The sequence below is a fragment of the Chenopodium album genome, chromosome 13 (genome assembly GCF_948465745.1).
Source record: "Chenopodium album chromosome 13, dcCheAlbu1.1, whole genome shotgun sequence".
NCBI lineage: Eukaryota > Viridiplantae > Streptophyta > Magnoliopsida > Caryophyllales > Amaranthaceae > Chenopodium > Chenopodium album.
This window is the reverse complement of record NC_137846.1, coordinates 8358619-8375340: the sequence shown is the minus strand read 5'-3', so window position 1 is coordinate 8375340 and position 16722 is coordinate 8358619. Positions and strand designations below refer to the sequence as shown.

General features: G+C 34.9%; 2 protein-coding genes across 2 annotated transcripts; both read right to left on the bottom strand.

Moving 5' to 3' along the window:
- Positions 1-788: 788 nt before the first annotated feature.
- Positions 789-5673, bottom strand: LOC145576205 (uncharacterized). Its single transcript, XM_081633986.1, has 7 exons — positions 5128-5673; positions 4082-4159; positions 3835-3977; positions 2996-3066; positions 1543-1638; positions 1191-1283; positions 789-1111 (listed from the first exon to the last, which is right to left on the bottom strand). Exons 1-7 carry the CDS (start codon positions 5590-5592, stop codon positions 1029-1031), a joined length of 1029 nt encoding a protein of 342 aa, XP_081490112.1. The 5' UTR covers positions 5593-5673; the 3' UTR covers positions 789-1028.
- An 859-nt stretch (positions 5674-6532) lies between these two features.
- LOC145576204 (ATP-dependent Clp protease proteolytic subunit-related protein 3, chloroplastic-like) lies at positions 6533-15534 on the bottom strand. The gene is made up of 10 exons (XM_081633985.1): positions 15105-15534; positions 13992-14093; positions 13088-13210; positions 12234-12293; positions 10294-10390; positions 10137-10210; positions 8254-8307; positions 8079-8162; positions 7788-7914; positions 6533-6926 (listed from the first exon to the last, which is right to left on the bottom strand). The coding sequence occupies exons 1-9, from the start codon at positions 15387-15389 to the stop codon at positions 7819-7821; spliced, it is 975 nt and encodes a 324-aa protein (XP_081490111.1). The 5' UTR covers positions 15390-15534; the 3' UTR covers positions 6533-6926; positions 7788-7818.
- Between the last annotated feature and the right edge of the window lie 1188 nt (positions 15535-16722).

Below are 16722 nucleotides of genomic sequence, written 5' to 3'. Positions count from 1 at the left end.
GAGGAAGGCCTAATGTCGATGGGTTCTAAATTAAGGGGTAGATTAGTAAATTAAAGTTTGATTAAAAAAATAGAACGAAAAGTAAGCATGTGGATGAAAGTGAAAGGAAAAGTTTCTTTTATCGGCTAATAATCACTTGAAAAAAGAGGCAATAGTCACAAATCTCGCAATACAATATCGTTACAGCTTACAAAGTTACAAGATACCAAAGGGGCAAAATGCCCCAATGGTACGATTTAACTGTTGAATGTTTGGATGGTAGTACACTAGTACATGCTCTAAAATAGACATTGGGTAAATGTGAGTTTAGTTGTTATGAATTCTATTCTTAAGCCTTTTTTTCCAACCCCTGTGAGATTGATTCGAAATACTTTATACAATCATATAATAGTCATCCTAATATTGCTCATTAAAAGGTTATATTACAATAAGAATAACAACTCTATGTTCAAACTCAAATGATATCTTGAATCTAATCGAAAAAGGTCAACCTTATGATCTCAAAGTTATAAGGTGAATTCCTTACCAATTACACCAAGCCACACTTCATTTAAGCGTTAAGACATAGCTAAACTTGTGTTCATCAATATAGCTTCCCACAAGTGGAACTTAATACATAAATTGTTGATCGCTTATAAGAAGTACGGAGTATTATATTTGGGTCAATTACTAATATTTAATGAACCTATAGGGTCACACATTAACAAGTAATGATCTGATATCCATAATTTAGGGGTAACAAGCTAATTTTATTAATAGAATTCAACCATCCTGGCTTTTACTCCCGATCAGCAAAAAGCCAAAATTGTTGCTATTAATTATAAAAATTTTGATTACTCATACAAGCAAGCAATTCGGTGAAAAGAATAGATTTACAGTACACATACAAATTAATACGGAGTAATTTATATACAGAGTATCTTACACTGCCTTATTATTGAACTTGAAGGGTTCAGAAAACAGAACTTACATCTGAACGCTAAACCTTATTCTTGAATGAGAAATGACCTTGACGACAGTCAACAGTCTCAACACAGGAAGATCTGATAATTTGGGGAGGTACCTCCCACGTCAAGGTAGTTAACATCCACAGCAAGTTCTCCAAATTTTTCTGTTAGGATCAAGCAACTTATTCAAATGACTTTTACTTTTGAGAAAACGAATTTAAGATTACAGATAAAGAGCCAAACCTTCATATAATGTCCGTACAAACTGTACATAATCAGGTATGAGATCTCTGTATATAATACCATCAGGACGAGCATCCAAAACAACCAACACACCTGATAGAAAGAAAATCAAAACCCTGTCAGCAATCTAGAAGAATATAATTGGTGGTAGTTGATCTCCAAACGAAGTTAGGAAACAGCAACATTCAAAGTGAGCATAATGATGCTGTCTCAATTCCCAGAGAACCCCACCCTCCTCAACATACAAAAATACATAATCCAATGATATTCAGATCATGATGAAGTTCATGTGTAAATCTAAATGTAATAAGATACATCAGTTACAAGGAAAAAAGTAGAATTATGAATTTACCAGGCGCATCCCAAGCTTTACTCGAATCGCTCGGCATAGGAGCTAACCAAAGAATGTTCCGTAAATTCATTGTACTGTCATAAGCTAGATCAGAACCTGCAATAATAGAATGATTAGCAAACTAACATCAGTATAGCTACGGCTTTAGCCAATAGTGTCAGAGAAGTCATTTCAATACTACAAGAACTAGGAAATCAGATTACAGCTTTGTTCTTCTCACTTTTTAATCACTAAACAACAACAACAACAGCAACAAAAAAGCCTTAATTTGGGGTTGGCAAACATGAATAGTCATAAGGGCTACCCAAGTTCAGTACAAACAGGTTACATTTCTGGTCAATAAGGGCTACCTAAGTTCAATTCAAATAGGTTACAATCCTGGTCAATAAGGGCTACCCAAGTTCAATTCAAAATTACAATAAGTTGAAATAACTGAAATTTAGGTAAAGATACTAGGCATTCTTGGCTCTTAGGATATTTTACCAACCAATCAGCAATGGCTAGTTCATGACTTAGATCACATTTGGACAAGCTAACAGAAAACAAGTTATAATTATTACTCCATTGTCATTCATATTTAAAACCGTTTAAAGCTGGGCCTTCCCCCCCACCCCCCACCCCCCCTCTTCTCTCTCTCTCTCTCTCTCTCTCTCTCTCTCCCTTTCTCTCCTCTTTCTGACTGTGTTTCACCAATTCCTTAATGAATCTGGCAGTAGGCATCCCCACTTTTTTTGGCCACTCCATTTATTTTATTTTGTTATATTTGTTTCCAGAATTCTTCTTATATGATACAAATTCCATCAGTCTTTTCTGTTCATTTTATAGGGTTGTTAAAGATTATACCATTGCCACAGTTGGCCTTATGGACCGGGCAATGGAGCTTTTGCAGGGCTTAGAAATTAGAACAGTTTAATCTCATTCCCTGACATGATTCCCTTTCCTAAGCTCTTTTCCAAGATTGTTGGGTTGGCTTCTTTGAGTTTAATTTGGTGCTGTACTGTACAATTGAATGTGGCTGACACACTCCCAAATACTTTCCTAAGACTACTGGATTGATTTCTTGGGCCACCAATTTTACTTTTACTTCTCAATGGATCCAGATTCCCAACTTCTAGTGCCCATGGTTTGTAGATTTTATTTTATTTTATTTATTTTTTTTTTTTTTTGGAGAGTGACTCTGCTTACTCAGAATATTGAACTCCAGCTTCTCTAGTGTATACAGTCTGCTTGCTGAGAATATCAAGCTCGAGTTTCTCAAGTGTGCAGAGCTTCATCTTTTTTTTTTTTTTTTTTTTTTTAACTCAAGAAAAAAAGGAAAAAGAAAAAAGAAGAAATAAAAGAGAGAGAGACAGAGAGGGGGGGGGGGGGGGGGGGACCTGTTATTTTTTATTTTTTGGAAACCACAGATCTGTTTAAGAAAGAACTGAAAGGAGTTCTGATCATAGTAACTGACCTCTTTGGCAGTACCCCATATTATATGGAAACACTTTTTTGTCATAGGCTGGGTATTCCTTAGCATGGAACCTGCCATTTTTTTTGGGCATAGAAATAATGCAGCAAGTGAGAAAGAGTTCAGTATCTAAATAAAGGATCAGGGGAACAGCAACAAACTAATTAAAACCAGCACCCATTGTACTCATTTTCTGTTAAATCCAGGTTTCCCTGTCTATCCAAGAAGTCTACATAAAAGAGTGTGTTTTGCAATGCAGACTACATATATTTTCCATTAACCACTGGTATGATATTATACATTAAACAATTTCTTTATTTGTCTCTGAATATATACATTTTATCAACAGCAGAATAGCTATCCAGGCAAATCTTTCAACCACTAAGAAACTTTCATCATACCATCAAAAACATCTTAAGGAGTACCAATTCCAAAACCTCAATAACTTTCCAACTTTTTGATCCTAAGTCACCAAACACCTCACATTCTCGTTCCACCAAATTCTGACATTTGACATACTCATATTTTCATAAACCAAAATCCAGTCCAACTGTAAACCTCTTAGGCTCTTACACATTTCACATTCAAGGGTATAAAGAGAATTGCACATAAAGCAACCACAAACAATTTTATAGCCACAACGTCAAGGAAATTTTTTTTAGCGCACAAAATACTATATTATCTAGCACCATGGAGTTTAAACAATATCATACTGCAACTTCAATTACAGCTTTAAATTCATGATTGCACTGTGCAAATTGCCATAGATAAGATAGGATATGTTGTCCTCTCTACTATGCGCATTTCTGGAGCAGTATAGTTACAATAGGAATTTAACTTACAATATTCCAAGTCTTCCGGTGTCTTTGGCAAGAAAGAGGTGACCATGGAAGAAGTCATAGCGATTTAAAGAAACATTAAGTCCCACACTTGGACCCCGCGAAGCAATCATGTCAAATAAGAAAACAAGATAAGCATTCAACTCCTGCAAGTTGAATAACATCTCACATAATCTGTGAAGAACAAAGAAAATCATAATGCTATGTAGTATTAAAGAATCTAAAGATTTTTAGTTTAGTTTGTACATACATCGTTTATAAAATGCCAGCCATAGGGAGTTCTGGTGAGCTGACACTTACATTCCTTCGATCCTTCAACATCAGGCACCTATTACATGGATTCAGAGTGTCAACCAAGTATATACTTATGAAATGTTTTCTTTTTTTTTTTTACCGACCTAGCAATATGGATTCAGGGAGTGAAATGCAAAATGTAAGCAAACAAAAAAAACAACCTTTTTCTAGATTTTCGAAGCTTCCATTGGACAATTCATAGTTAAGGGTTCCTATTTCATTCTTACAAATCAGATTTGTACCAGTTTTTGGTTGATTGCTCAAGTGAAGAACAAAACAAATTAAATAACAAAAACTAATTCACTCTTCACATTCTGTTAAAAGCCACCCCGTATCAGTAATCCGAAGTTGTAAATCCGCATAAATATCACTCATCAAAGCCACACCTTATAATCACATCAAAAGCCAGCCTAGTCTTAAGTGCACATTACCTTATACAAGACCTACTTTATATAGGAAATTTTCACTTACAGTTTTGGAAGGAAATCTGTTTGGTAATTTGGTTTCCAATAGAAATCAATCAATCATATCTTAGCACAAGAATCATTCGTTCTGAATCTCAACGAATTTCATATACCGTCCTCCCCCTCGAACACAATATCTATAATACACCCAGGCTAATGGGCAGTCTGTAGCTATGTACCTTAATGTTCTTCTATTATTCAAATTTATTTATTTATTTTTTCAAAGGAGCAAATTTTTTCAATTAATTTTTGGAAACCAAATGACTAAATGAGCATTCTTATTGTTTTTAATTAGTCATCATCTCAATATCAATTGTGCAAACCTTTTGCTCTACTCCGAATTATCATCACCAATTCAAACAAACATTGTACAAATCCTGCACAAAAATCGATTTCTTAGGTGCTAACAATTGTGTGATTGTCATTAACTAATTCGACTGATCAATTTCTAACAGCATTAATTTCTAAAATCCAAAATATACATTATACAAATGAAACTCAAATTTTCTGGAAAAAAAAAGAAAAAAAAAAAACTCACAGGTATGATCGTGGGATCTAGGGCACGATGAATAACAGCAGGATCACCACCAGAATCAACAGAAAGGCGAGCAAGCTCCAAAACCGAGGAAGGCGGCGACAAAATCAAGTCATCCTCTTCATTCTCTCTCCTTTGACCAACAACACTAACCATTGACCTCCGCTTAACATCAACATCCTGAATTGACGTAGAATTGAACGGAACAAGAAATCTGAAGCAAGACCTGAGTTGTCTGGCAACAATTGGATGAACCTTAGAAGCTTGATCTTCGGGGCCGAGGAGAGAGAGTAGGTCTGCAACTGTGGCTTTGGGAGGTCGAGAAGAAGGGTTGCGAGAGGAGAGAGAAAATGGGAATGGTGGTTTAGGGTTTAAGGAGAAGGAGGAAGAAGAAGATGAAGTGAGTGTGACGGAGAGAGAAAAGAGTAGCGCCAGTTTGATTGAGGGGGAGAGAGAAAGTTGCCTCATTTCAGGAGTTTCTTATCTTTTGTTTTTGCGCGCTACTCGTATCTCTCCCCTCCTGTTGGTTATTGCTGGTTTCCCTCTCTTTCTTGTTTCGGTTTTTGTAGGTTGTCGCGGCGTTTTGGTCTAGTTGAAAACTTGTATACTACGAGTGTATTATGAATTAGATCATATGAAATGAAAGTCAATGTTATGATTGATTACAAATTTGATAACTTATTGTATGCAATGGTTGCTATATTATTTAGCTGTGTGCCCGATTACAAACCATGATGTTGAATTTATGAACATTAAACATAACAAATTGGTTGTGGAAACTTATTTAAGATAGTCATATAATGATTAATGAATGCTTGCAAAATTTTCCAAAGATTGTGTGTATTGGACATTCATCAACTGCCATCTACTTGAGTTACATCAAGCATTATATTTTATGAAATCTACTTTGATATTTTAGCATAAAAATCATAGCTATGTAGCAATTCTTGTTAGGAAAGCTTTTCCTCTAATTAGGGTCTGAACCGATTTGAATCCAGATTAGTTAGAGTTTAGTAGGCTCTAGAATATCATTATGCTTGCATTAAAAAAAGTCATCTTGTACTTTTTTTCCTTACTAGTTTAGTCATTCTCTCCTTTCTTCTTCATCTTTGCTCCTCCATACGACTTAATTTTCATTAATGTATTTGGATTAACAAATATTAATAGATTGCATCCAAAAAAAAAAAAAAAAAAAAGGAATGGAGTATAACCTATGGAAATAGAATGTGCTTAGATTATGCCAACATATCTACCCTTATAATGAGCGGCAGGTAGAAAATGACGAGGATACAACTCTTACAACGAGAACTACGGTGCATAATTACATATGGAAAAACCTTGATCAGAAATTTTGAGTTTTACCATTAATGTTTAATAAGCATAAAAGTATCGTGTAAACCGTAAGATATTAGTACATAAAACAAGAAATTGCATTTGTGCCCATTAAAAGGGAGTAACATTAAACCATATACACTTTGGATGCAATTGTACAAAATCTACAAAACCAGTACTAAACCTTTTAATAAGCTTTAAGTTCCAAAATCTCAGCATATGAAACTATGAAAAATCACTATCATTACGCTGGCTATCTTAAAATCAGTTTGCAATGTACATAACCATTGCCATTCGATAAATAGAGTTCGGCTTTTACATGATATTGTTACTGTTCATGATTATATCTTGGTTCTTCAGAAATTTTCCATGATCATATAGGCACAAGCCCATTGCCAGCACAAGCCACTGCACCATTCGTATATCATGCTCCGTCAAATCCTTGTTGCTTTGCTATCAGCCAACAGTATCTGAAGCCAGCACAAGTACTATGAGATGAAAATCCCCCCAGTTCCCAATGGATAATAATAAATTACATATACTCTGATATCACTATGGAGAAAATACCTTCAATAAAAGATAGAGACCACCAATATTTTAAAAGAAAGAGCTTGAGAAAATGAGGTAACCAAAATTTACTAGCACCAAATCACCAATATATGATATAGAGAGTACAAAATACTCTGCATATGATTATATATATCTTGCAAAGATTTGATGCTACAACCAAGTTTCTCTTCTGTATTCTCGTGGGGACAGAAGTCATAAAACATCAAATGCCATGTTTTATTAAAGCCTGAAAAGATACTCCCACTGAAAAAAAAAAAAAAAAAAAAAAAAAAAAAAAACTATCCCTCCCCAAATAATAATTGCCATATTATTTTAACCCCTTAAACTTGGCTATAAAACTGTAAGACATAAATCATGAAAAAAAAACCTTAGTACATTGTAATCAACCAACTCCTATGCCCTCCCTGTCTCTTAAAGTAGGAAACTTTATGGGGACTTTAATAATAAAGCATAAAGAATTACTATTTCAAGAAAGGTGGCAGTCTTTCTGTACATCCAAAAATAGTATTCATGTCAATTTTCTGTTGTCCTTAATTCCTCTTCTTCATGCCATGAGATGTTAATTCCCTTCTATATAACTCACTTTCTACATGATCTTGAAACTCTTGATCACCTACCATAACAAAATTTTCCCCTCCTATTTCTCAAAAAATTTCCCCACAACCAAATGTAAGCTTAGCTAGATTTAGAAGCCTCCACATCAATTACAATATAGCTAAAAATATAGGAAGAGCCGAAGAGCCATGATATGATATACTTACCGAGAATTATAAATTATGTCAATAAAAAAGGTTATATAGCATCAACAGCTTTAATTCCAGCAGTCTTGTCCCAGTCCTCAGGAGCAGAAACATCAGACATAATTTTTTCTTGGCCACGCCAAAGAATCTGTGACAAGATCAGTAAATTCATACATCAAACTTTTTTGCTTTCTATAAAGATGATGCAAATCAACTTTATGATGGAACCACTATATAGATGAAATCATACAAGAACCATGTAAGTATGTAGCACAAGAAAATTTAGAAGGCATCATTCATGAAGAAACTTGCCTTGTCTACAACACCAAAGTCCTTGGCTCTGGTTGCATCCATGTAAAATGGCCTTCTCATCACATTAGCAACAGTTTCCTCAGACTGATAACAAACATAACAAACAAATTGATTGAATAAATGCCTCACAAACAACTTTTGTTTTAGACAGCAAGAAAATCTATGTCATACTTACATTTTCTGTGTGCTTAGCCAATAGTCTCACAAGAGTGTCCCTGTTTATAACTACCTGCAACTCAACGAGATCAAATTCCCACACCAGTTTTCAAGCATAAGACTTAAGTTAATTTTAAAGAGACAAGCAGCTACATGATATTTACTTTCACATTACAAGACCTCTTGAATCTACAATCAGATACAAACTGATCAATTATATATAGTGGCATACCTAACTTAGACTTTGTCCAGCTTTGCACTGTGAAATAATCGTTTTAATACCAGGATTTGGATGCTGCCAATACTTTAACATGTTGTCCAATTTTAGAAACATATGGACAGATAACATTATCAATTTTTACAGGAATCCACAATCACATCTGGGATCAGCAACGAGATTCAAGCAGTTGAATTAAGGCACACACCCTACTCAAACTATAGTTAACCTCCATCATGATAGCATAATGGTTTCAAATTAGGTTCACCACATTGTGATGATGACCTAAGCCAATAGAGACAGCATTTCACATAAGTCAGAAATTTTACTGGCTTGGGTCACCACATCAGCATGATGACTAGGGTGCTCCAACACTATTAACCTAGAACAGATCCCAGCCAGATAAAGAAACAGCAAGCTAAGACCATGGCTGACCCCTAATGTTCAAGTAAATAAGAAAGTGGAAATAAAACTTGAGAGCTTAAATGGGAGCTCCCAAGATTTAAAGCCCGGTATAGAAGTCATTTGGAGAGAGAGAGAGAGAGAGAGAGAGAGCAAATTGGACTAGCGCTTTGTTTGTATAGCAAAGAAGGAAAGAAAGGAAGGGTAGGGAAAGAGGAGGAAGGTGAGGGAAGAAAAAGAGAAGGGAGAGGGCTCCATTTTCCCTCCGAAAAAGACAGAGGGAAAATGGATCCCTCCCTCTCCCCTTCCCCCCCCCCCCCCCCCTCCCAAAAAAAAAAAAAAAAAAAAAAACCCAAACTAGAGAAATTGTCCTCCTTTTCTCTTCTCTTCTTTTCCTTCCATTTCTTAATATCCAAACAAAGCATAAAGCTTTAACATGTCTAGGAAAATGGATCCCTCCGTCTCCTTTCCCTTTATCCCTCTCCCCACCCCCAATTTTTTACCCAAACAAGAGAAGTTGTCCTCCTTTTCTCTTCTCTCTTTTCCTTCCATTTCCTTGTATCCAAACAAAGCGTAAAGCTTTATATGTCTAGGAAATACGATGAGGTAAGATATCGACATAAGTATCTCTTATTCGCTAGTCAAGCTAATACGATGAGGTAAGATATCGACATAATGTTTCAGTGTTTCACTATCTCACAACTGTGGACAGGAACCATATGGCACTACTAGTTAGCTTTTCGGGCCATTTCAAATCACATTAATAAAACAAGTTCAATGAGTCAGATGGTGTACATAAATAATAAAACTTCAAAATACAGGCTGATTTAGAGTCTAAAAAACTGGGATGAACCTCAACTTCTTTGCCCATATAACTTTATCTTTCATTTCCATTCACATACATTCTACATGTCATCATGCATGTCTTATGGTCATGACTCATGCCAGGAGCAGTGATTTAAAATTGGGTGTACCATATTATAATAATACAATTACAATGTCTATAAAATTAAATTATAGTGCTACCACAGGTAAAGTTAGGGCGTCGTTAGGAATATACAAAAAAACCTAGGCAACGAGGTATGGGATAAATTTTACATCTTGAATACACTAGATAAAGATTATATCCAGTGTAATTTTATAACGACACTTCTGCTTCAGAATAATTTACTCTCACAGCTTTCAAGCATAAATAATATCTATCAAAAATGTTAAATAAATTTGCAACAATGGAATTTGTTTTGCTGGGAAAACCCCATAGGAAGAATATGATACAAACATACCTCTTTTGCACGAATTGCAACATCACTTGCTGGCATTAACCCAGATGATGGTACACGAGGTTGTTGAATCATGGCTGAAAAGTGTTTAAGCAAAATAATAATTTCACCTCATGCATAAAAAGTTTATAACCACATCAAACAAATATAAAGTGCAAACCTTTGGCATGCGGCATCATAAACCTTTTTCCCTTGGTTCCGGAAGAAAGAAGCAGGCAAGCGTGACCGATAGCAGCCCCTACAGCAACTGTGTGTATCTGAACTTGCAATAATGTCAAAGAAGCAGAAACAATGAGCAAAAATTTAAGGAATTAAAAAAAAATGCTTACAGAAACAGAAAGAAGATGCAACAAATGTAAGCTCATTCAGATACTATCATCAAAAGCAAATAATTGATCAGAAAAGGAAGAAATCGTCAATAGAGAGTAAAACAAAGAGGCATCTAAGTGGGCATACAATGGTACATGTTAAGATTATGGCCTCGATTGGTAAATGCCCTTTTACCAAATTCTAAATTGGCAGTTAACCATTAAATAGTTGCTCTTTTCTACATATAAACGAAAGCTTAGGGTACATCAAATCAAAAGTAAAAAAGCCTTACACTTCCCATGTCTCCATCACCAATCTAACTGTCCATAATACTCCTAGAGCCACCACACCTGAGCAGATTTGCTACGGGAAGGGCCACATCTTAGGACCACGTCAGCTCTATCAATTTTAGAACCAAATTGGCACATCACGAGATTCACGGGTATAGGAGCAGAGGCAAAGTGTGTGTATGATGATGCTTGGTGTATAAGAAAAGCAAGGAAGAGTCAACACAAAAGCTAGGTTTGAAACTTTGAACTAACAGTAAAGGAGAGAAAGAGGCAAGATGAGACAAGAAAACTGCAAAAACTCAAGAGGTAGGGGAAAAGAGAATAGGTGTTAGAAAGATAGCACAATAGATGTAACTGATACTACTTCCATTCTTCTTGTTGGTTTCGCTTTCTACTTTCATTAGTTCCTTTTTGCAGGTTGCAATTTTGTTTATTTACTATTTTAACTAATATTACCTTAAACATACCCCACTTAAAACACTCTTTTTTCCATACAAAAACCATTATAACACTCTGTCCCAATTTTTTTTACACTAGCCCCACTTTATATACTCTCTCTCCTACTTGGTTTCAATTTAAATCCTGACTATACTTGCTATTTAGGAACTGACGTAATAAATAAAGGGTTGAAAATAGAATGTTACTAATAAATTCTTAAATGTAATGAAATGGATTTAAATATACTTTTTATTCCTTTTTCATTCACTTTTTTTTTTCCTGCCTCAACTAAAAGAAACAACTGCCAAGAGAGACTCCTGCTTAAGAGCCCCCTGAGGAGTAAAAACTGGAAGTAAGAATGAGACCCAAAATATTCATTGAAAGAAAGAATGTGAAAATGAAAACTATACTTTTAAGAGGATTCTCCGAATTTCTGTTCCTAGTAATAGAACTGGACTACCAGGCCACTAGCCAACAATCAAAAATTCAAATGGTGATAGTATCAATTAATAATATTGGTAAAAACATATCATGTGCTAATAAAATTGCTAATTAAGGTGGCAGTAAATTATAGCTGTAGTAGACAAATATAACACCAACACCAAAAAGAAAAACAAATTACATAAAGTAAGAATACTAGTGACACACCACACTGCATATTCATCAACCAAACTATAAAACCCTAAATTGTATAGCTGTAGTCCTTTTCATCTAAATAGATAACATTATCTCTCTCATCTGCTTGACTTAATCATTGCTCGAAAGCCTGACTTGGCTTATATTGGGACTGAATGTTGAGTGGCACAAGTGACTGAATCAAAGCAGTTGCCACCTGACATGCAGCTGACACTAGTTGGACTCCTGGTAGACTAGAATCATATAGCAATCATCATTGTTTCAACCAATACTCATGAATAGCATGCTTATTGACAAATTGAAAGCTCAACAAATGTCACTAGACTTACCATTTAAGACTAATGACAAGGAACAAGGAATTACATAGCAACCTATGTGTTAAAAGTTGTAAGAATCCACCAGAAGCAAATTGGCAGAAGGAACCTACCTCATTTTTAAGCTGCATCATCGCGTCATAGATAGCAAAACCTTCGGTTTCCATTCCAACCTGAAAATCATTATGAATAAGCCAATAAGCTTTATGTTCCAGAATAAAGATATAGATAGCCAAACTCCCAATTAGTACCAAGCCCAACAACAGGAGAAGAGGGTTTTAGTAGGAAAATAAATAAAAGATAGTAGATGGAGTGAGTTTTGAGACTTGACATACAAAACCTTCGCAGCCAAAAATCATCATAAAGAAGAATAACTGTCATAAACTAACTTTACACATTTTCTGTTACCCAATTGAAGTATCAAAGGACCACATAGCCAAAAACCTTCTATATTACTCCTCTACATTTCATCAAACATGCTTAGCCTTTTACATCTGAATGATCAGGATGGACAAACAGAAAGCAGGAAAGAAGCGGAAAAAATTAATTGACATCTACACCGTTGTGTTGAAAAACAGTAATCCAGTCATATAAGCATCAATTAATTACATAAGTTAGAAGGTTTCAGAAGAGATTTCAAATAGGAGGCATGCATACGACTGGATAGCCATAAATAAATCAGGCATATTCTTACAGAGGATCAGAAATCCTACATATTTTCTTTAACACTATCATTACAGACATATACAAGATAAATATTCCATTTATTCTTTCCATAATCTTCATTATATCTGGCAAAGGAAATGGTGCAAGTATATTTCCTATAAAATTCATGCCATTTTTAAGAGAAAGCTATGCTAACATTCTGTAATTACGTGTCATCTAGTCCACCTTATTTAATACCAAAACAGCCTCGTATAGCCAAAACAGATTGCTTGAAATACACAGACACCAAACATTAGCTTACCGTTTCACCATCATCCCGGGTGGTACCAGTGGAATTTATATAAATATATATAGGTTCCTTTGCATCCATCCATTGCAAGTACATCAGTTCTGCAATCACAAGCTCTGTGACAGCAGGAACCAACTGGCATCCAAATCACATTTTTGAATCAATATTACAAACATCTGCATGCAACTTTTTCAGAGAGAAAACAGAACAATTTGAAACACTTAGACAAAAAGAGGGGAGGGATACACATAATTACAACGAACAGTAAATACATATTTGATCATATTCCTTGTCATCTTTTCTTAAGGACAAAAAAGAAGGAAAAATAGACAAGTTGACATCAGCATAATAATTTTATAATATATCAAACCAGATCCTCAAACAAACATTGCTTCACTTAACACCAAACACTGCCTTATTTTATTCATGTCTAAATCTAACCACCACTGTAAAAGGAAATATTATCGACCAGATCCGAGAGTATAGTATAACTACTAGCATCACTCTATATATATATATAGCCTGCTACCATTATCCAATTAGTTAACACATCAGAATGGCATTTTGACTGGGCTCTTCTTACTACTTTGAGTCCATGATGCCAAGTTGCCAACTATTTTATACTCCTCTGCCTTAGCCAAGCCTTTGGTTGCATTAGGGAGGAGGAGAGAGGATGAAAGTATCAAATTTTATTTTTTCATAAAAGGGAATATGTAATCTGACAACTGCAATGCAGCCACACAACTAACGAAATACAAGAATTAATGTATGATTGGACAGCTTAATATTACAAAATCCCTGTCACGCCACAACACAGAGTCCCCAAATTATAGTTCTTAAAATCATAAACTTCAGCATACTTACCCCACATTAATTACTCACAACAAAAAAGGAATTATTGCACAAGAATACTTACAGGCATTCCAATGTAAACAATTCTTCCATGAAGCAACAAAGAAGGCAAATCTGGTGGAGGCCTCCTTGGCCTGTGCTCATTGTAAGAAACCGATCTTTCCACCTAGTTCAAAATCAAGCAAGTGTAAAGAATCAGAAGACCTCCAGAATAGGAGCAGATATTGGACATCATACTGAAATGGATGAGAAGATAAGACCACACAACAACAAAGCGGCCATTATAATTGTTTAGAGTAAGCCTACTAATGAAGCAAACAATTTAACTGTTTCCAGAATTTTGAGCTATAGCAATGAGCAGAAAGCTCTTTGTTCCACCTTTAGACAAACAAAATGCAAGAAAATCACTAATATGAATTATGAACACCGTGAAACGAGCTAATTGTGGCATTCACAATCAACAATTGTACAAGGGAATGCTTTAGCCTTCACTTTCCACAATAGCATTATGTAATGGAATAGCAATCTTCTTCAATTCTATCTATTGGCTTGTGATAGCTTTTCCCTCATAAGTACTAAAAATCTTTTTCAAAAGGACATTACTTTGCTTTTCTTCCTGAATTTCCACTATCGCTTAGTATTACCTCCTGTACAATGATGAATATGTTGTCACCCACAATAAGTCTCACATCTATCTACAACACTCAAATCTCAAAAATGCAAGTTCCATCAAACTCCACACCCAAGTAATCAAAGAGACAACTCAATCACCATTGTAGGTATGAGAACTTCTCAGAATCCCTAAGGCCTTATTACTCAAGATAATCACGGTATTCACACTCGGCATCATTAGTTAAAATTACTGACATCATAAAGCTCCACAGTTCATACAGACTACAATTACATTATCTAACCAGAAACCAATTTCCCATAATTCTATCGAAGTCACACTTAACAAGACTTACGCTTTGGTTTTCTCACAAATTTTCATTACCACTCAATTATCATTCTCAAACACACAAAATCCATCAAAATCAAACAACAAACACCAAAATAGTTATCATCCCTTGTTATAACTTTCTAAAATTACCATATAAAATTCAAAAAATCAATAAAATAAGATACAAATTCGATTAATTGGAAGAACTTAAAGTAGTAACGCAGTTATAAATGGTACCTGAGCAGGAGTAGCCATGAGTTGAGGAGATTCAAACAAATCCAAATAAGGAGGAGAATCCGAATCAATAGGCCTATTAAGAAACGTTTCAGGAGAATTAGCAGCAACCGAAGCAAGTTTCTTAAGAAAAGGGTCTTTAGGGTTAACTGGGGGCATAGGAATTTGAGCAGAATTTCTGGGTTTCATCGATAAATTTGTTCTGAAACATCGTCTAGTTGAATTAACAGAGGTTGAAGACGATGAAATTGAGCAAGAAGCCATGGGAACCTGCAAACAGTTTGCCATGGATAATAATCTGAGAATTTTCAAGCTTTGTGATATGAAAATGGTGGTTTAATTTGTTGCTTGTTTTGGGGATTTTGAGTTTCTGGTTAGCCTGCTACTGCTGAGTGCTGAGGCTGAGCAGCTAATTACAGAAAGAGTTTTGTGATGAGTTGGGCTAATAGGATGGGCTATATTTGGAGGCCCTCTTACTCGTTACTCCGTAGTCCGTAGAATATTACTCCGTGCATCCGGATGTATATTACCGGTATATGGAGTAATTGAGTAAGCGGTCTAGCTTTATATGGTTTGGACGAAACCTTCTGAACCTAATAATGATGGTTCGGTAAGTTCTTTCGTCTTATCTAAAAAAAATATAGATTGAAACACTTTAGTCTTTAACTATTTACAATCCTTAACTCATTCCTAAATAATCGCAGGTGGTAGTTATTCTTGTTAAGGTATAATTTTGAACTTTAATACGGAGTAATAATTTACATAGTAATAATGAGTTTTAGACTATTTCATAAATATATTATTGTATACTACATATATGAGTAAAGAAAATAAAATTGCTTAAAGATTACTGTGAGTAAGGGTCTATTCAAATTTACTAAACTGAACTGAACTGAACAGAACTAAACTGATTGGAGTTGAACTGAGTTAAACTGAATATTTTATGAGAGAGGGAAATTAGGAGCTGAACTGAACTGAACTGAATTGATTGGAGCTGAGTTGAACTGAACTGATTGGAGCTAAACTGAACTGAAATTATGTAAATATGAACAGGCCCTAAAAGTTTTAAAATAGAGCTTAAATACTTTATTAAAAAAATGAAATTGATGAATTTCAAACTTATTTGAGAAAATTTACTGATGTGTGAGTTCGTATTATACCAAAATTAAGTTTTGGGGCATATTGTTAAAGTTTTTGGTTAATTTGATTCAAATTCTATTAGCAAAGAATGATACTCAAATAGTGACATAGGTACATGCATATTGTTAAACTTTTCTTTTGTAGGGTCAAATAATTAGTAGTGGATAATTTTGTCATGAGTATATGGACAAGTTTTTCCTAAATAATCCTTCTAATTTTCAATATCTCACTTCGAAAATAACATGTTAACAAGACATTCCAAGAATTTGGTTCAAGTCACTGTCTCACTGAACTAAGGAAACTTGTGAGTGAAGAGTGTTAAGCCAGATTATTCTAAGGCCATGTTTTCATACACCAAGTCACCAACTGAATAACATGGTGCATAATGGCAACTTGGCAAGCTACCTATTAGTGTAATACTAAATGAAGGCGGTTCACAAACCACAACATATTATACTGCCATAAGTCTTACTTGCCATCC

Excerpts from the sequence above, each read along its gene's own strand:
- LOC145576205 (XM_081633986.1), bottom strand. The coding sequence starts at position 5,592 with ATGAGGCAACTTTCTCTCTCCCCCTCAATCAAACTGGCGCTACTCTTT. Across the intron at positions 3,978-4,081 it reads GCTGGCATTTTATAAACGAT|GAGTTGAATGCTTATCTTGT; the intron begins GTATGTACAAAC and ends TTCAACTTGCAG. Across the intron at positions 1,639-2,995 it reads TATGGGGTACTGCCAAAGAG|GTTCTGATCTAGCTTATGAC; the intron begins GTCAGTTACTAT and ends CTATTATTGCAG.
- LOC145576204 (XM_081633985.1), bottom strand. The coding sequence starts at position 15,389 with ATGGCAAACTGTTTGCAGGTTCCCATGGCTTCTTGCTCAATTTCATCG. Across the intron at positions 13,211-13,991 it reads TTGTTTACATTGGAATGCCT|TTGGTTCCTGCTGTCACAGA; the intron begins GTAAGTATTCTT and ends TTTGGATGCCAG. Across the intron at positions 8,308-10,136 it reads TTGCAATTCGTGCAAAAGAG|GTAGTTATAAACAGGGACAC; the intron begins GTATGTTTGTAT and ends GTTGAGTTGCAG.